Consider the following 19,942-nt stretch of genomic DNA (forward strand, 5'->3'; position numbering starts at 1 on the left):
ACTCTGTAGACCAGACTGGCCTCGAACTCAGAAATCCACCTGCCTCTGCCTCCCAAGTGCGCCACCACTGCCCAGCAGCAGACACCTTTTATCCACTAATCCATCCATCTTGCCAGCCCATGAACCCAAGGTTTTGTGCATGCTAGGTGACCAGTACCTTTAGCTTTCATTATTACATGGGTGGTGGTATTGTTGTTTGGCTGGTGTGGTTTGGTTTAGTTTTTAATTATGTATATATGGGAGGGTATGTACATGCATGAGTGCAGATGTCAGTGGATGCAGGAGACAAAGTCCCTGTAAGCTGGAGCCACAGGCAATTGTGAGCCACCTAGTGTCAGTGCTAAGAGCTGAATTTGAGTTCTCTGTAACTATGTATACTCCTAGCTGCTGAACCATCTCTCTATCTGAGCCCCTTCTCTATCACCCTTACTTAACTGTGAATTAAGATATAATAATATAAAATTTGGGACTGGGGAAAAAAGAGTTCTGCTGGTAAAGTATTTGTCTTACAAGTTCAGTCTCCAGAACCACACTTTAAAAAGCCAAGTTTGATGGTACACACTTGTAATCCCGGCACTGGAGAGGTAGAGACAGATCCCAGGGGCTCACTAGCTGCCAGCCTAGCCTATTTGGCAAGTTCCAGGCTGTTAACATGACAGGAGTTAACTCCTTTATCTCTCTATTACTCTTTCAGGGAAATGTGCAGTGCTGTCATTCAAGGACTTCCTCTCCTGCAGGCCAACTGAAATACCAGAAAATGATATTCTGCTTTGTGAGAGCCGCTATAATGAGAGTGACAAGCAGATGAAGAAGTTCAAGGGTTTGAAGAGGTTCTCACTCTCTGCTAAAGTTGTAGATGATGAAATTTACTACTTCAGGTAAAGCTTGTAAAACTAAGGAAGAAAGGGCACTTGGGCTAACTTACCAGTCATGTAACCCAGTGTTCTGAGTTGTTTTATTAGGTCTTGAACTATCATATAATTCCAATAGAAAATATCAGTTCAGTGAGATGGGGTAATTCCTAGACTTGGGAGGCTGAGGCAGTAGATACTATTATGTTTGAGTCAACTTTTTTTGTTTGTTTTAGTTTGTTTTGTTACAGAGAGAAAAATTATTGAGTTAAAAAAAAAGTTAGCAATTGTTTTAATAGTACCTTGGCTTAGACACAAGCAGTTGTAGAATGAAGACAGCACTTGGTTCTGTTGGCAGCCTCTCTGTGGGAAGATTTTCTCAGAATTATCATAGATTATGACAATTCCTTTTTAACATATAGTCCACTAGACTTGACTAGCCCCTCTGTTGGGTATTGATTAGAATTGTTAATAAGTAGAAGTGACATCACAAATACCCACTGAAGCTACTTTGTTGGCCTTATAGAGTGTTTGTGGCAGGTTATAAAACATCATTTGTAAATATTTCCAGGTCTGCCCTCTGACCAGTCCTGGAAGTGGTTGGCAACTTTTTACTTATTTGTTTTGTCACTGTTTTTCAGAAAACCAATCATTCCTCAGAAGGAACCCTCACCTTTGTTAGAAAAGAAGATACAATTGCTAGAAGCTAAATTTGCGGAGTTAGAAGGAGGAGATGATGATATTGAGGAGATGGGAGAAGAGGATAGTGAAGTCATTGAACCTCCATCTCTACCTCAACTTCAGACACCCCTGGCCAATGAGTTGGACCTCATGCCCTATACACCCCCACAGGTACAGTGATACGCCCATGACTTGCCTTTTTAGTTCTAGCCCTTAGCAGACTTAAACCAGAGTAGGAGACATTTTTTGTTTGAGGTATCAGTTAGCCTAGGCTGGCTTCAGACTTCTTGTGTATTTAAGGTGGGCCTTGAACTCTTAGTCTTCTTGCCTCCATTTCCCAAACAAGCACTGGGAATACAGGGGTACACTACCACACACTTCATGTGTGAATTTTTGCCTAATTATTTTTAATTAGCAAAAAGCATACTTATCATATCATTAAGCCAATAATAATTTCTTTTAAATTTCATAGTGATGGTTTAACAGGAGTTTAGAAGATTCTTGCCTTGTAGACAAGAAGCAATAAGGAATGGTATTATGCTCTTACACCTTAGCTTTCAGCGCCCACACACAAGATCTTTTGCCTCCACTTCAGCCTCCTGAGCAATAGGACTATAGATACAGTCTGCCACACCTGGATGCCTACATCTTTAATTTCCCCTTCCGTAGGACGTCATCTTTTTGTTGAGGTGATCCTTCTTATATTTATTTTCCTCATTCAGAATTTTCTTGAGACTTAATTGTGAGGTCACCATTGTAGACTATAGTCATGGAATTCAGTGAAATTTTTACTTATTTTGCACAAGACAAGGTAGAGGTATATTTTGGCCAAGAAAATGTCAGCTACAAGCTGAATATGTCTATAAAAGTTCATTGTATCATATGTGTCTGGCTTCTAGAAACTGTAAGGTAACCTAGTAAAATTTTCAGATACCTTATATAATAGCTTTCTGTCTTACAGTCTACCCCAAAGTCTGCCAAAGGCAGTGCAAAGAAGGAAAGTTCTAAACGAAAAATCAACATGAGTGGCTACATTTTGTTCAGCAGTGAAATGAGAGCTGTGATTAAAGCCCAGCACCCAGATTACTCTTTTGGGGAGCTCAGCAGACTGGTGGGGACAGAATGGAGAAACCTTGAAACAGCCAAGAAAGCAGAGTATGAAGGTAAATAAAGACTAGGCACAACTGTCTCCACTTTGTAAGCAAGGGGTGTTTTCAGGAATGCATATGCATATATATACAGGCTTTACTCTGTTGTTCTTATCACATGCACATGAATCTGGTGTTGTGGACTGTCCGAGCTGGCAGTAGATGCCAGTACATGGAGTGTTGCCTCTGACTTGGCCTCATATCCTTGTGGTGTTGCCCTTCCTGGCAAATTTCTCAAACAAAAATATGCTGCTGTTAAAAATTGCATGATTTTATTTTATTTATCCCTATAGGCACACACATGTTGAGCTGGGGAATGATTGTTCAATAATGTTAATTATAATTTTGATTAAAATTCACCTGAATGCGGCCTTTTAAAATAAGTGATTGTATTGCTCTTGATAAGCCAAAGCTGTAAGTTAAAGTCTAGGTGGAGCCGTGGTATGCCTGGTTTCCTAGGCCAGCCCTGACCTGTGTACTGTGTCTGTGTTCATAGCTGCTCTTAAGATACTTGGATGGCTTTGGCTGAGCTCAGACGCCTTCATTTTCCCCTTCCTCTATGATAGATCACTTTGAACCCTGAGCTATTTTACTCAAGGATTTGCTGATTCGTAGTTGTAAAAAATTAATTTCTTAGAGATTTTTGGTGGTTGGGATTTTTGTTGTTCTAGTTAATATTAGGTACAGCTTTAATAAGTGAGAGTACGCATTACTTTAGGCAATACTTTCAAATTTTGTATGTTAGATAATTTTCCAATATAGTCTTCCTCTCTAACTTGACTAAGTCCAAATCCATTATTTTCCAGCAAGCATACATTATGAAGGCTGCTCCTTTTATTGAAGCTTATGAAGTCTCCAAAGTAACTCTTTTGTAAAAAACTTACATTCCTTTCATTTGTTACTATTTATCATTATGAAATTATCTGACAGACGTCCTTAAGGATCTTCTGCTGAAGCCTAATCCTGCAAGACGCTCAGCCCAGAAAGATTTTGTGGCAGAATCAGCTTCAGAAGCTTTCAAACTCTGGGCATAGTCCTAAGTTAAAATCACTAAGACCTACAGTAAAGAACCTGCTTTTTTATTATCTGGTATTTTCTGAAAATTGCCCAGGTATTTATGTGGCAACTATTAATACCCTAGAACATTCTTTGAGAAAGTCTAGTTCAATCCCATAAGAGCGTAGAACTCTGGACACTTTGATATTTCAGGGCTTACTGCAAGTTAAGACCAAATGTACTGCTAAGTTGGAGGACTGTTGTCTAAGAAGCTTGGCTAACATAGTGTCTCAAGGCAAACAGAGCTAGGACTGTGTGGCTGGTTATTTAGGATACAAATAGGACAAAGAGATCTAGAGATCATCTGAAGGCAGAAAATCTGGAGCATGGCTGAGGGAAGAAGAGATGATATTTGAACAATTCTCTCATTTAATGGGGTTTCTGAAATTAGGAAGAGCCTAGTGAGAGGTGAATTATGTGTCTCAGTCACCTGAAATTCAAACTCTGAACTTTGGATGTTTCTGCCCACTGAATTCAAAACACAAAGTTGGGAGTTTGGCTGGTGTAATTTTAGTAATTCTGAATTCCAAAGCAGCCTAGTTCAGCTTCTTTCAGGAAGAACTAATATTTTATCCACATGCCTGAACTTTTCTTTTTTTCCAACTTTAATTTTTCTTTTTCCCTCCAGTTTATTGTTTCGTTTGTGTAATGAAAAAACTAGCATTTAATATTGGGGCATCTAGATCACAGATAGTTGTTTTTTTTTTAAGTACTAGAGAATAGGTTGTTAGAATGGCTTTGCTTCTCGTACTGTGCAGAAAGTATCAGGCTGAGACAGTCCTAGTGAGTGATGCTAAGTGTCTACAAGCAACTTCATCACAGCCTCAGGAGCTTTGACTTGCACAATTTTCACATTCTTACCATAAAGGAGTGGAGCTGTTGCTTCTTGAGTCTTTAAATCCATGTACCTCAAACTGTTTTCCCCAAATAGCTGTAGTCTTTGAATTTCATGTTGGAGAGATAACTGTGGAAGGTGAAGTGTGACACCAGGTGTCAGGGCCATGAGTTGCCATTTCTCCTGTATTCTTGGACAAGTCACTGCCTGTACCCCAGCTTCTGTGTGCCCATCTGAAGAGTGGGAAGGACTTCCTACTTAGAAGGTGAAGCTGAAGCTGAATAAGCCCTGTATAGTGGGAGCTTTGGGAATATGCCCTCACAGAAGGTCCGGCGTGCTGAGAGCATGACTGTTGAGGGTGCTGGCTCTAGAGGTGCAGCATAGCCTAAGGAAGTAAAGAGGCTATCAGTTAATAGCGAGAGGCTCCAGAAGCGTTCCTCTTGCATTTCAAGTGCACTAATAGAAGGTGCTTGAATTCTTGCTGATTTAGGATTCATAGTCGGTTTTGAACTCAGCTTCAGGGAACCTGGTTCTTTCAGAATATTGTCCATTGCTACATACACATATGTATTAGTTCCCCTCTTCTGATGACTATAGTGTAGCTAATTACGTATTTTCTTCCCTCGGAGTTAGTTAATGATGAACTCTTTCTTTGCTTCATTACAATATAGAAACTGGCTGTTTACTTTTCCTAAAGTCTTAAGGCAGAGGCAGTAAGCTACTTTTCCCTTACAGAGTTAATTTTCTTCAGCTGCTAAACTTGTGATATTAATGATGAGTCCTCAAATTTTAGTAAAATTGGATACAAGGAATCAGAAAATTAGAGTAAGTACAATTATTCCAAAAATTATAATGGGCCATGGAATTGCTTCATGTTGAAATTATAATCTGTAATGCTATTAATACTAGAATGATGGTAGCGCTTCTCATCTTCAGAGTGCCTCGTGAGATTAACCACGTTGGTTACCTGGTGATGTGTTTCGATAAAATCTGTGCTTTCTGAATGTGTGTTGCAGTCTTAACATTCTTGAAATCTTTGCAGACCAGTTCTCAAGATGGGATAGGAAAGCTGAATTCTAGGTTACCAAGTGAAATCGGCCCGACTCCTGTGTTGAGACTAGTCATCTACCGTTCCTTCCATTGAGACAGAACTGTTGCCTGTGTTTTTACTAGTCCTGTTGAATGCAATGGATGGTATTTTGAATTCCTGGGTTAAAAACAGAATTGAAAATGTGAAATGCCTTTACAGAGCGGGCAGCTAAAGTTGCTGAGCAGCAGGAGAGAGAGCGAGCAGCACAGCAACAGCAGCCGAGTGCTTCTCCCCGAGCAGGCACCCCTGTGGGGGCTCTCATGGGGGTGGTGCCACCACCAACACCAATGGGGATGCTCAATCAGCAGTTGACACCTGTTGCAGGTAAAAACAGGAGCTAAGACCATTTTTTTCCACTTTAAGAAATTCCTTCATTTTTTTTTCTCCAAAAGGAGTAGGCCACAGTCTGTAGCCTTTTCTCATGACAGATTCCAAGTTTGAAGTCATCCATGTTGTCCTGTATTGCTTTTCCCATACAGGCAAGGCCTCTTCTCTATCCCATAAGCGGGCCCTAGGCCCGACCCCGGCAATTGGTAGGTAGCAGCTCTTCCTTTGCTGTGGGCATGGTCTGGCAATGTTCTTACTCCAGACTGCTCTTTGATAAAGCACTACAGCAGGAAATACAAGTAGATCTTGAGTTCTGTTTTGAGGAACTCCAAGGAAAATATAACAGCAGTCGTTAGGTGGTATTGATTCTCTGTCTCATGCCAGTTCAGTTTGCCCTATTCTGCTGCAGCCATCCTTAAAAGACTGACCACTTAAAAGGATTTTTGACAGTGAATTAACAAATCCTTTCTTGGTCACCAGTGTGCATGACTGCTAAATAGGGGGAAGTCCTTGTTCAATTCATTGTGCCCACTCTGTAATGCTTTTCTATTTAATTACATTAAACTGCATTTTCTGTTAGTATCCCAGTCACATATTTAAATAAATGAATAAGATGAAAGAAAGAAAAGGAAAAAGAAATGATGAATGTGGTTTGCTTGTGTGTGTTGTCTCTGGTTCTGGTAGCCATAGCAAATTTGACTACTGTTGAATTGAAATCTTGTCTGACATGTCTCCACAAAAAGCCTGTGGACCACCTCTCAGGCCTTTCCTTTGTTGCCTCTCCACATCTGGTGAGCTCTGTACAAGCCACCTGGGATTCTTCTTACACAAGCAGTCTCACCTCTTTTGCACAGAGTCCAAGACAGCTTTGTGGGGACACTGTTTTTGTTTTTGCTGTTTTTTGTTGTTGCCATTTTCGGTTTTTTGTTGTTGTTTTGGTTTTGGTTTTGGTTTGGTTTGGGTTTTTTTGCCTTTTTTGTTTTTGCTTTTAGAGGAAAGCTTGCACAGAATAACTTTCCCATTGTTGCTCCTAACTTTTGTGATGGCAAGTTCTCAAATGCACTGTCGCTGACCTCAGCAGTTGCACTCGCCAAAGCATATCTGAGTCATGCTCTCAGTGCTTTCAGTGTGACTGACGTTGATCTAACAAATCTCATAACCGCCTGCTCTATTCCATGGCCCATTCTGGTTAATGGGGTTCCAGAGGTTTCCAGAAATCAGGTCTTGATCATGGGGACTTTGAAAGTTAGGATTCCCTCATTGACAATCCTGTTTTGTTCTATTTGATGTATAATACTGTGGCACTCTGTCCTTGACTGCAAAACCCAAGAACATATATTAACAAAATGAATACATATAGCTAAAATGAAACAAAAATTAGCAGCTGCAGCATTTTAGCTCCCTGTTGGGGAATAGCATCTGTGGTTGAGGAGGGTGGTCCTCTAGAAGGCCACTGCTCTGTTACTAAAGGTGTGCTGCCCAGGCTTCTGGGCCACAGGAGTGAAGGGCAGAGATTCTCTACAGTAAAAAGCCTTTGGTCCAAAATGAGAACTTTGCAGCAGAAAGGGTAATTTTTCATGGAATTATAGGTTGTTTAGGGCCTGAGTCAGCCTTCTTGTCTGAAACCAGCTTTGCTTACAAGCATTGAAGCTCATTTGAACACATGTGACTGGGATAATAAATGCCAAAGTACAGTTTAATGAAGACAAGTGTTGTGTCTTTCAGTTCTTAATAATTTAATCTTCAACCACAGCCTATGACGGCTGCGTTCAGATGGGCTTTTGTAATTGAAAGCAAAGCCTCCTAACATTTGTTCAACCTCTCACCTACTTACCCTTAAAAGCTGGTCCTGGCGGTGTGTTGAAAGGGCAGTTTGGCAACATTGGATTTCATCGTGTTTTAAGATGATGGTATCTACTTAAAGTCGTTTTTACCTCAAACTCTTAAAAAACTGAAATACATCCTATTTCATGTATAGAAATCCTGTTTCGTGTTTTGTGTAGTTGTAAGTTTTTGTAGCCAGTTTAGATGTGACTAGGGAGGCAAGGTGAGTCCAGTCTAGGGTTCTCTGTGTGCCATAGCTTTAGAAGACTAAACTTGTGCAAATGTTTCAAATACCTCCTCAAAGAAAGTAAGACTGAACTTTCTTCAAAGAATATTTTGGTGCTATGCCTTGCCCTTCCTAGGTGAGAAACTGCCTAAAAGTGACCGTACTCCCGAGGGAGCTTTACACTATTTATTCAGACTTGTGCAGATTCCGAGTCATATTTTGTTTTTGTGTTTTTGATAGGTGAGTCCTTACTGAAATTATTCTTATTTCCACCCGTTTTCCAAAAATACTTGTTTGCCATAACATTTCCCTAGCCAGATATTTTATATGATGGTATGCTTGGAAAACAAAGGGACAAAAGCCTCTGTCCATGGGAATTCTGTGCCTCATTAATGCTCCTATCAGTTGAAGGGTTACATGACACAGTGTGAGCCTGCAGACAGTGGTGACAACGGGCATTTTCTCTTGTAGTAGCAGAGCTGCTCTTCCTTCGGGCCTGCTGCATGTAGGTTTCTGAATTATCTGGACTTTAGTTGGTTTGAGAAAATTTAGATTTCTCCTTAACATATTTTGAAATCTAAAGATGAAATATTATTTGTTGTGATAGTTGTTAGTTGTTCTCCAGCTCAAACCTTAACATAATCCATTCTTAACAGCAGTGGTGGAGGTAGAAGGGAGGAGTATATGAAGAAGTCTTGAAACTTTTTTGCTCCCAAACTGGAGAACCATGCCTTGTGATCAGGACTGTGCACCTCATTTCCCCCCATTCTGATTTCCCTTCATGTGCACCCACGATAGGGATGTGACTGTGGGCAGAGTGGAGTAATGGGTATGTACTGATCACTTGGAGTTGCAGGTGGCAGAACTGGTCACTGGTTGAACAGTTTGCAATAGTTCTGTCCTTGAGAAAGCTGTTACTAGAACTCTTTTATTAAATGAAAACATTATGTTTAGCTTATTGAAAATAATTATAAGCAATAATTTACTAAATACTAATTCATCCAAAAGTATTGGATTTCATATTTGTAACTTTATTTTGTTCATTACTGCAACAAAATAATTGCACTAATTGCTGTTATATCATGCAGTACTAAGGGTGCTTATTCATTGGTAGTGCATGGAGGGGGTTGTTATTACTTAGCTCATGTTGCATGTTAATGATGCATGTCTGAAATTTGTTGTGTCCTTCAAGGCATGATGGGTGGCTATCCGCCAGGCCTTCCACCTTTGCAGGGCCCAGTTGATGGCCTTGTTAGCATGGGCAGCATGCAGCCACTTCACCCTGGGGGGCCTCCACCTCACCATCTTCCGCCAGGTGTGCCTGGCCTCCCAGGCATCCCACCACCGGGTAAGAACTTCATCCTCATTCACTCATTAATCTCATTTTTATTTTAATTCTTTTTCCTGTCTCAGCCAGTTCTTCCAGGAGGCACGTTCTACCCATGGGGCCAGGCTTCCCTCACACAGAATCCCAGAGCTGTCAGTAGTAGGGCCTGTCCTATGTGTTAATCAGGTGACCTACCACCAGCAGCAGAGGATGCACTGCAGAGACCAGATCCTTAGATCTGGAGGAGCTGGAGGCATGGTCCATTATCAGATAGGATGTTTGAAAAGCCTTAAGGGCCACAGCCTCTTATCAGAGAATTGCCAGTTCAGAGTCATATATAAAAGTACTTTTTACTCCCAGAGCATTTCTTTACCTAGTGAAATTCTTATCTCATAGGATCTTCATTGTAGGGTCCCTGTTCTAACTCTTCCTCCTCAGTAGCCCTTTTGAAGTAATCAGAACTGCATATGTGAAGCTCTTGAGAAATCCTTCACTTTGTAACACAGTGTAGGAAGGCAAGGAGTTTGTATTGAATTAGTCTTGAGTCCCCTAACAAGCATAACATGACCTTGTTAGCTATGGACATATTTGTATGTCAATAGAAGCCAAAAATTCTTCTATGTAGAAATATATAAATGGAGCTCAGAATTTACTACATTGTTTCACTTTATAGTGAAAGTTAAAAGATGGGAAAATCACAAGTTTCCATAATTTCCATCATATGCAAAAGAACTTACTTTTGGCTATAATCTAGTTAGGGGAAATGGGCTTTTAAATGACTTGGAGCAGCAGTCAATCCATTACTGAAATGTCATCGAAGAGAGCCAAAACTCATGTGAACTGTGGGTGGAGCAGGGCAGGCTTACTTGCATTTTGTTTGGACCCATTGCCCATAGAGTTCAAATAATAGTTCAGAGGGTGAACCCAATAGTGTGTAGGGAAAACAAATGTTAACTCCACCATACTTTTTTTTTAATTGTGATAGGATCAGGCAGGCTGGCCTGGAACTCAACATTCTACTGCCTCACCATCCCAAGTCAGGGATGACGTGCGTGCATTCCACTCCTACAGTGCAGCCACACTCTCTGTGTTCCTTAGAGGATGGCCATAATTCCAACCACGCTTCTATTTTATTTTTCCAATGTTCCCAGAGGAAGAAATGTTTGTGGTATTTGTACTTCATTCTGGATGTGGTGACTTATGTGAAATGCTGTGGCACCAGAAGTCAATCAGAAAATAATTTTTCTCATGTGGCAAATGAACTTGGTCCTAAATCTGTGCCCTCATACCTTGTCATAAGGTTTCTCTGAGTCAGTTCGTGAAACCTTGTTGGAGTTGACACACCTTCTAAATGTATATAGCACTTGATAGGATTCCTGTTTAAGGCCAGTACACACCCCAATTTAGCAGCTGTGTTTTGATGGTTGTGGGGGCACCACTAGCCTCTCTTCTCTTGACTATAGAATCTAAACTGCTTCGGAAGGAAGCACAGCACACCTGATAATAGTCAGGGAGACAGGAACAACTTGTTGTAAGCCCATGCACAGCTGATCTGACTTTGAGCATCAAGGGGCTCATATGTTGTCTCAGCTCGTGTTTTCAGTGGCTTACTGCAGGCATGTTATTTGTAAACAGGAAGTGGGAGAGGTTGCTGATTTGTGCTGCCCTGCAAATCTGTGATACAGCCAGTTTTGGGAGCCTTCCAGTCGGTAGGATCTAAGGTCAATGAGTGACCTGCAGGGATCAGGGGCCATAGGTTATAATGTGTTGCTGAAACAGCAGCTTATCTACCTTGACTTCTTTGTTCAATTCTTAAATCACCAGGACATGGCTGTGATGACTTGGTTACAATTCCAAGTACTTGGCATATTCCTTTTTAAGCAGAAACTTGTTTCACTTTTTTTTCTTTCTCCCTCTCTCTAACAAATAAAAGATGCCTTGTATTTCCTGGAAGTGAAACTTAAGAACTCTGAACCTTCAAAAGACCAATTTTCTGCCCATCCAAATGGGAGAGAGATGTATTTAGTAACCCAGGCCGGCCTCAGATTTACAGCAATATTCCTGTTTCAGCTTCGCAAGTGCTGGGATAACAGGTGTGAGCTAAAATACACAGCAAAACATGAGCATTTTATACAAAGGAACAGGAGACTAGGAAGCTGGTTCCGCCTAGTCCCTCGGTACAGAACAGGACTTATGCTTCAAGTAACAGCTTAAAATGATTTGCTGATGGTTTGTTAGTTTTAATAAACTGAGTCCCTTGGCTATTTTGTTTTATTACAATAGCAAACAGATAGCCCTGAGATGAAAATTGCCTTAAAGACTAAATTTGGGCTATTCTGTTGTTATCAACTAGTGCCTGTGAAACAGCAGTTGCTCATGAACATTTACCCAAGGAAGTTTACTCAGTGATTACCAGAGAGAATAGGGCCACAAAGTCTTTATTCCTTCGTCATTTGGAATCTGAGGTAATGGCAACAAGGCTACACTGCCTCCACATCATCCACTGAAGTACCTTCTCTTTGCCAACATTAGTGCCTGAGGTAAAGGCACATTAAGGTAGTGGACTCCAGCCTCCACGGGGTTCAGTTAACTGCTCTTCCTCAGCCCTGTTTCCTGTCCCAGTGTAATAGTTACTACGCAGCCTGATCCCACAGGCTCCAATTGCAGAAGACTATTATAATAAAAAGAAAAGTACCTTGAAAACAAGTGTATTCTAACTATAGCTCACTCACTCAGGGTAACCCTAGAATTTTATGCAGGGTTTAAAACAGTCTACGCCTGGAATGTACCTCTAACAAAGTATACTACTACTGTGCTTTAAGTAACCAGAAACAAAAGAATAAAAATTTCCTAATTAGATTCTTTTTAGGGTGCTTAAAGCTCCTATCCACACTCAAGGGCAGAGGTACATAGGTTGGCATTTAAAATGGCACCAGCTCTTATCAGTTTTTCAGTCAACAAAACCCAGAGCCTCTAATTGTGCCATTGCATTCTGAATTATAGGTGTGATGAATCAAGGAGTAGCCCCCATGGTAGGGACTCCAGCACCAGGTGGAAGTCCATACGGACAACAGGTAAGCCTCCTAGTTTAATTTTCCTTGGACTTGAGATTTTTTTTAGCCATCTACCTCCTCAGAGCATGTGCCCATTATCTTTTTGACATAATCATCTGATCCCATGCTCTTTCAGGTAGGAGTTTTGGGACCTCCAGGGCAGCAGGCACCACCTCCATATCCTGGTCCTCATCCAGCTGGCCCCCCTGTCATACAGCAGCCAACAACGCCCATGTTTGTGGCTCCCCCACCAAAGACCCAAAGGCTTCTCCACTCAGAGGCCTACCTGAAATACATTGAAGGACTCAGTGCTGAATCCAACAGCATTAGCAAGTGGGACCAAACTTTGGCAGGTAAGGAGAGTACTGTTGAAATACACATTTCCTCCCAGTCCTCTCACTACTTCAGGCTCTTACACAACATCCTTGTAAAGGGAAATAAATTATGTATTTCACAGAATAAAACTGGGTTCTTTGCATATTGATCCAGTAAAAATAGGCTAAAAAAAAAAAATCAAAGCTCAGTCATATCTAATACTACCATCCTCTCAAATACATTCTGATTTTCTTTTTCAGTTTTTCTTTTTTTCAGATATTTAAGCATTAGAATACATGTCAGATTTTAAAAAGAGGAAAATGGAAAGCTTATTTCTTTAGTTTACCAAGCTTTTCACTTAGTTGAATAGGGAATGTATCTACAGTATATAGAAAGATGGAGTTACCTATTTTCTCGAAAGAAAATTGAAAGATTCTGCTTTTTCATTTTAAGAAATAAATTTGGGTGTTTGTGTTAATGCTCACCTGTGCTTTGGTCGCATGGAAGATAGAAGACAACTCTCAGAAGTCAGTTTTCACCTTCTACCTTATTGGTACAGGGTCTCTCTGATCTATGCTGCTGCAGTATTTACTATAGGATAACTGCCCCTTGAACTTCTGGGCATTTCTCATGTCTCAGACTCCCATCTTGCCTTAGAAGTACTAGGATTCCTGATACCCAGCACATCTGCCTTTTTGTCTGGAATAAGAGATGGTCATAGTCTGACTTGTACAACAAGCACTTCTATGCACTGAGCCATCTCCCTGATCCTCATTGGATTTTTGGTTTTCGTTGTTTGGCTTATGTTGAGAACTAGCTCTTAACATGTGTCCTTGAATTAGTTGCCTTCCTCCCTCTCCCTTCTAAGAGCTGGGAATACAGGTGCATGCGTGTGCGTGTGTGATATTTAAAATGTGCCACATGCATGCCTGGTGTCCACCATCAGAGGGGAGAAAAAGACATCAGATCACTTGGAACTGTAGTTATGGACAGTTGTGAGTGTCCTGTGGATGCTGGGAACTGAAGTCCAGCCCTCTACAAGAGAAACAAATGCTCTTAGCCACTGAGCCAGCCCCTTATTCATTTCTAAACCCAGCTAGGAAAAGTTATCTCTTTTAAGAATATTAAATATGATTTCCCTTTAGGCATCTTTTATAGCATTGAAGAAATTGTTACTATCAGGGGTGTCTAAGTGGTCAGATATCAATGCCTAATAAACTTTGCTATGGTTATAATTTATATCACATATTCGTAACATTAATAAATAGTTTTGTTTTAGTATAAATACATCAACCCTTAAAACTGGGGTCATTTTATCATCCTGAAATTCTAACATCTGTTTATACTTAAATTTTTCAGCTCGAAGACGGGATGTCCATTTGTCCAAAGAACAGGAGAGCCGCCTACCTTCTCACTGGCTCAAAAGTAAAGGGGCACACACCACCATGGCAGATGCCCTCTGGCGCCTGCGGGATTTAATGCTTCGAGACACTCTCAACATCCGACAGGCATACAACCTAGAAAATGTTTAATCACGTCACTGTTTCTTCTGTGGAAGCAAAGAGTTGTGGAGCGGTAGCCATTTTAGTTACTGGGGTGGGAGGGAGGAACAAAGGATGATAATTTTTATTGCATTTTATTGTACATCACACAGCCATTTTTATATAAGGACACTTTTAATAAGCTATTTCAAATTTGGTTTTGTTACATTAAGTTGACTATCAAATACACAAAAGATTTTTTTGCATATGTTTCCTTTGTTTAAAACCAGTTTCATAATTGGTTATATATAGTAATAGTTTTATCTTTACTTGTTAAAGGACTTAAATCATCAAAGGTTTTGGCTTGGCTTAGGGTTTTGGTTTTCTTTTTTATAAATATATATTATATATATATATACACATATAAAAGAAAAAATGAAAAAAAAAAGTTTACAAATTTAAGTTGACAATGAAATGTGAAGTTGGTCCTAGTTTACATCTTAGAGGAATGTATATGTATGTTTTACATGCCTAAATATCTGCAGGTTTTCTTACAGGTAAAGCGAAGTGCTTTGAAAAGTTTAGATTATACATGTGTGACAGATGCGGCATATTTGCTCTATTAACACAGAGGCTTACTATAGAAATCTAAAGTCAATGCTGTATATCCATCCAGTTAGTGTAACTGAAGGGAAATGTAACTTTGTGCTGAGTTAGACATCTGTATTGTCAGTGATTCTTGTAGAATATGTGCTCAGATCTGAGTTATATTTAGTTGTGGAAGGTAAGTTGAAGAGTACTTTTGATCAGTTTATGATTCAGTTTATGATTTTAGTTTTTGCCTTCATGTTATACATTTATGATTTGAAACTGTACATCTGTTACCTTGAAAAACATTGAAGAAAGTACTGAAGTATGCATGGAGGTGGTTTAAGCATAATACCTAACCCAAGAAAGAGTATAAATGGACACAAGCTGTGCCTTGCACGTAACTGTGCAAGGGTAGACTGCCTATATATACAGATGGCCTGGATTCTTTATTTCCTTGTTATCAATTATAGTGTTTTGTTTGTTTCAGGGTTGGAATTCTCAACCAGAAATAATACTTTCTAAAATATTTTAAAATTCAGCTTGTGCTTTGGATTATAGAAGGAAATTATACTTTAAGAAAATGTTCACAAAAAAAAAAAAAGGGACTATTACAGATCCCAATATTTGGATTAGGTGACCTTGTCTTTCTCTCTTTTCTTGAGAGATGGTCCTACTACCAACCCTGGCTGGACTGGAACTCACTGTATAGACCAGGCTAGTCTCAAACTCCTGCCTCTTCCTCCCAAGTGCTGGGATTGAGGGCAGGTACCATAATGCTCAGCAACCACAACCCTGTCTTTCTAACATGGCCCTAGCGTAAGCACTGAGGCAGTGTACAGTGCTCAGGCAGCAGCAAACGTTTCACGAGGGTGGTTTTGAACCTGCTTTATCCTACTTGGGTGGCTGTGTGGTGCTGACGCTGCCACTGCCCTGTTGTTCATTGAGAATGATTGTTAAATGACACTCTTCCTTTAGAATATAACGGATCAGTACTACTCATGTTTAATTGCCATGCTTAATAAATCATGAGAACAAAAGAGTATAGAATGGAAAGCATTCCCTGGTAGCTACTTTAAATAGGAGCCCTGTAACTTAATACCAGTAGTCAACCACTGGATCTCAATTTTCATCAAGTATTTTAAATAATCTTAAATTTTAAAAAACGTACTGCAGAGTATGCCAGTATCTTATTGTTAAAACTGAATCAAATAAATCTTCGATTCCTGGTTATTTGGACCATTGACTCATCATGGACTATATAATGTAATCAGATTCTTTTCTCTTAAGGTATCCTTGAATTACACCAAAGAACCAGAAACTTAATTTTGGTTAAATTATTTATTTATTTCATGCATTAATTTTCTTTTTCTTTTTAAAGGTTTAGATGAGGCTCCTTAGGGAGTCTCTAAAACCGCTTCACTATCAGCAACCTGGAGTACTAGAAGCCAGAGTACTCTTCCTCCTGGCTCCTTCCCAGTGCTCTAGTGCTGTAGGAACCAAGAGCCAGCCCCAGGTTCCCCGAGGCAGTATAAATCCAGCACAGGGGGCTGTGTCCCTAAGGCAAGCCCTGATTACCTTTAAAAAACAAAAACAAAAACAAAAAAAAACATAAAAAAACTAATTAATTAAAAGCATTTAAGGCACTATTTATTTTAGAATCATGCTTTTGAAGAGTATCAGTGATTACTTAGGGTATAATATTTAAAGATCAGACATCTTCAAAAACAGAAAAAGCCCTGACTTAAGGCAGTACAAGTAAACAACACACTTTCTCATGACTTAAGAACTGTAGTAATGTGGCTTAGGAAATATAATGGCCTAATTGTTTTCAAAATGTAAGTTCCTGTGAAGAATTTTGTTTATATTGGGTTGGGGACCTATAGGTTTAAAATAGAATGTCAATCAGCTGACTTAAAAAACGTTGGTTTTACTAAGTCTGCCTTCCCCTTCTAAGGAAGAACTGAGTGGGTGAGGGACACGTATGTAAAATCTCCAAATGGATGTTACAGCTTTCAGCTTGGACGTTTGTTTCCAGACCTGATTAAAATTTGGTTTATTCTAATTTCTGTACTATATCATCTGAGGTTTTAAGTGGTAACTGGTTCTATACCATGTATGTATCATATGTTTGTTCATCAAAGCTTTTTAATCCAAATAAAAACAAGAGTTTGCAAAGTGATTTGGACCAGCCAGGTTTGGTGGTTCTGTTTAAAGTGTGTCAGATGTTTGGAGCAGACTGAAGACGACTCTTACAAGCCCTGATTTCATCACGCTGAGGAGGGTAGGGCTGCCAGTTCATGTAAGAATGCACTTCTGGTCAGGGTGAGATCCAGCATGGAGACCCCATGCAGCCTGGCATCCCCACGACTCTCAGGATGTGCAGCATGAGCAGGAACAAAACAAGGGTTTCAAAAAGGAAGGACACGTTACTGCGGGTAGGGAGTGTCTATAAGCAGAAACTGTGACCATAAGACAAGTGGTCCAGGTAAACCTTTAGTTTTACAAGTTCTTAAAATGTGTCATAATTTCAGTAGAAAATGATGGTAAAATCAGCAAGCTGTTTTCTTCTAACACCACTTTGCAAAGCCCTGTAATTTTTGTCCTGAGACTGCAGGGAAGGATACACAGCCACCTATGCCCATGAGTGAAGGATTTCTGATACCTAACATTCCACCCAAGCCCTACACAAACAAATACAGGTAATGGTTTTGTGCCTTTTTAATTTGAGAGTATGTATGCTGGGTCAGCTGGCTGAAACTGAAAGCTCAATACTGAATAAATTAACGGGCTATTATTCCCCTTCAATGGGGTGTTATATATTCATGTCTTGGTGGTGGTTCATAAACGGGGCAAGGTGTTTTGATATTCCTTTACAAGGAGAAAAATTACTTTGGAAAACTCTATGGTCCAAGAATACACTTTTCTTTAGAGAAAACTCACTGTGAAAAATTCAGACATTAAAAGAGAAACTAATGTGATTAAGAAAACAATAGGAATTTTAAAAAGTTGTCCAAGATAGAGTGGCATAAGAAAACTATTGTTCCTTCATTGCTTACTATGCCTTAATGTAGGTGCTGTCCCCAGCAGTTCATATGATAGTCTTTTTCCCAGTATCACAATGGAGGTAAGTTACAGTAAATGCTAAGTTTTTATCTGTCTGGCCTAGTAGCTGACACTTACGTAGTCCAGATACTTAGGGGGATAAGGCAGGAAGATTGCAGGTTCACAGCCAGCCTGGATAATTAGTAAGACCCTGTCTTAAAAAAAAAAAAGTAAAAGGATGGAGATTCTTGTCTGGTATATGTAAAGCCTACGATTATTTTAGGGAGTTAAAAACGTATACCCCGAGGCTGGAGAGAAGGCTCCTGGGTTGAGTGCTTGCTGTTCTGGAAGACCCACATTTGATCGCCAGCACACACTGCGGGGTTATGATTATTGACAACTCTAGCTCCACAGGTGGCCTCTGGGCACCTGCAGGCATGTGTACATACACACATACATATCATTTTACATTTTTAATTATTCAAAATTATTAAAATAACTTAAAATTCTTCACAGCTTCCAAGCTAATGTGTTCTTAAAATGTTTTGTATTAAATGTCAAAATCAAGTTGCCTGCTAGTTTCAAGTTCCTTTAATAAAACTCATGAGGAAGAGATAAGAAATGTGGACAGGGGGATGGAGAGATGGCTCAGTGGGTAAGAGCACCCGACTGCTCTTCCGAAGGTCCGGAGTTCAAATCCCAGCAACCACATGGTGGCTCACAACCATCTGTAACTAGCTCTGACTCTGTCTTCTGGAGTGTCTGAAGACAGCTACAGTGTACTTACATATAATAAATAAATAAAATCCTTAAAAAAAAAAAAAAAGAAATGTGGACAGGAAAGGAGCTATAGCAAGATACAAGCTGGCATTTACTGTTTCCCATAACAGGCTGAGGACTCTTCAACTTTTGTTTTTTTCTTTTCAAGACAGGGTTTCTCTGTGTAGCCCTGGCTGTCCTGGAACTTGTTTCTCTAGACCAAACTGGCCTCAACATCCAAAGTCCACCAGCCTCTGCCTCCCAAGTGCTGGGATTAAAGGCAATGGGCCAGCCGGGCGTGGTGTCGCACGCCTTTAATCCCAGCACTCAGGAGGCAGAGGCAGGCGGATTTCTGAGTTTGAGGCCAGCCTGGTCTACAGAGTGAGTTCCAGGACAGCCAGGGCTACACAGAGAAACCCTGTCTCGAACAAACAAACAAACAAAGGCATGGCCACCACACCCTCAAGTACTCAACTTCTAAAACTGAAAGTATAGCCACATGATTGAGAATTATGCAACTTGTTACACAGAAATCGAATCAATGTAGTGTCTTTGAGGTTTAATTCACACTCCAAATGGCACAAGTAGACCTATTAGTTGTGGTGTATCTCCTTCCCCGGTGGCATTATTACTGACAACCAACAGTGCGCTGAACCTGATGCCGTCTGAACAGCTAAGACTGTCTTTTCCCCCCCCAGGTTTCTCTGTGTAGCCCTGGCTGTCCTGGAACTCTCTCTGTAGACCAGGCTGGCCTCGAACTCAGAAATCTGCCTGCCTCTGCCTCCCAAGTGCTGGGACTAAAGGCGTGCACCACCACGCCCAGCCAGCTAAGACTCTTTACGCTGAGTTGATCCTAACATTAGCAGCAAACTCAAAATAGGGAAAAGTTGCTAGAGAAAAAATTAAGGGACTATTTTTTTCAAGACAGAGTCTCATCCTAGTCCATCCTAGCCTTGAGTTACTGATCCTCCTGCCTCCACCTCTACTGCACCCCACACCCATCTAGAAGTGTTGGTGACAGGGATGATTAGCTTCATGTTACCCTGTCTGTGGCCTTTAAGCATCAGCTGCTTCGTATTTTAAAACTTACTTTTTTTTCAAACTCACAGAGATCCACCTGCCTCTGCTTCCCAAGTACTGGGATTAAAGGCATGCACCACCATGCCTGGCTGAAACTTACTTTTTCTTTAAAATGCAGGCCACTTTCTTGTTTGAAAGCATGGACATTCCTTTTTCTAGTAGTGATCCAAACTCATACTGGGGTCCAACTGCCCAGTTGCCTTTAGTAGACTCTGCCTGATTTGACTGGACTGTATGTTAACTTTCTTGCTTGTGT

The 19,942-nt window shown here is 40.4% G+C and overlaps 1 protein-coding gene across 37 annotated transcripts in view; it reads left to right on the forward strand.

The window, feature by feature from the left end:
- Pbrm1 (polybromo 1) overlaps positions 1 to 16,984 on the forward strand; it is a 105,095-nt gene extending 88,111 nt beyond the window's left edge. For 15 of the 37 annotated variants that reach the window (XM_029469248.1, XM_021181517.2, XM_029469252.1 and 12 more), the window contains 8 exons: positions 695 to 878; positions 1,493 to 1,703; positions 2,494 to 2,695; positions 5,821 to 5,985; positions 9,231 to 9,386; positions 12,369 to 12,439; positions 12,555 to 12,771; positions 14,093 to 16,984. In XM_029469248.1, the coding sequence (XP_029325108.1) occupies positions 695 to 878; positions 1,493 to 1,703; positions 2,494 to 2,695; positions 5,821 to 5,985; positions 9,231 to 9,386; positions 12,369 to 12,439; positions 12,555 to 12,771; positions 14,093 to 14,265 (1,379 nt within the window). In that variant the 3' untranslated portion in view covers positions 14,266 to 16,984. The remainder of the gene's footprint in view (positions 1 to 694; positions 879 to 1,492; positions 1,704 to 2,493; positions 2,696 to 5,820; positions 5,986 to 9,230; positions 9,387 to 12,368; positions 12,440 to 12,554; positions 12,772 to 14,092) is intronic. The other 22 variants (XM_029469264.1, XM_029469272.1, XM_029469276.1 and 19 more) reach the window with 3 other exon arrangements.
- Positions 16,985 to 19,942: the final 2,958 nt, after the last annotated feature.

Source organism: Mus caroli, chromosome 14, assembly GCF_900094665.2.
Source record: "Mus caroli chromosome 14, CAROLI_EIJ_v1.1, whole genome shotgun sequence".
In the NCBI taxonomy this organism is placed as follows: domain Eukaryota; kingdom Metazoa; phylum Chordata; class Mammalia; order Rodentia; family Muridae; genus Mus; species Mus caroli.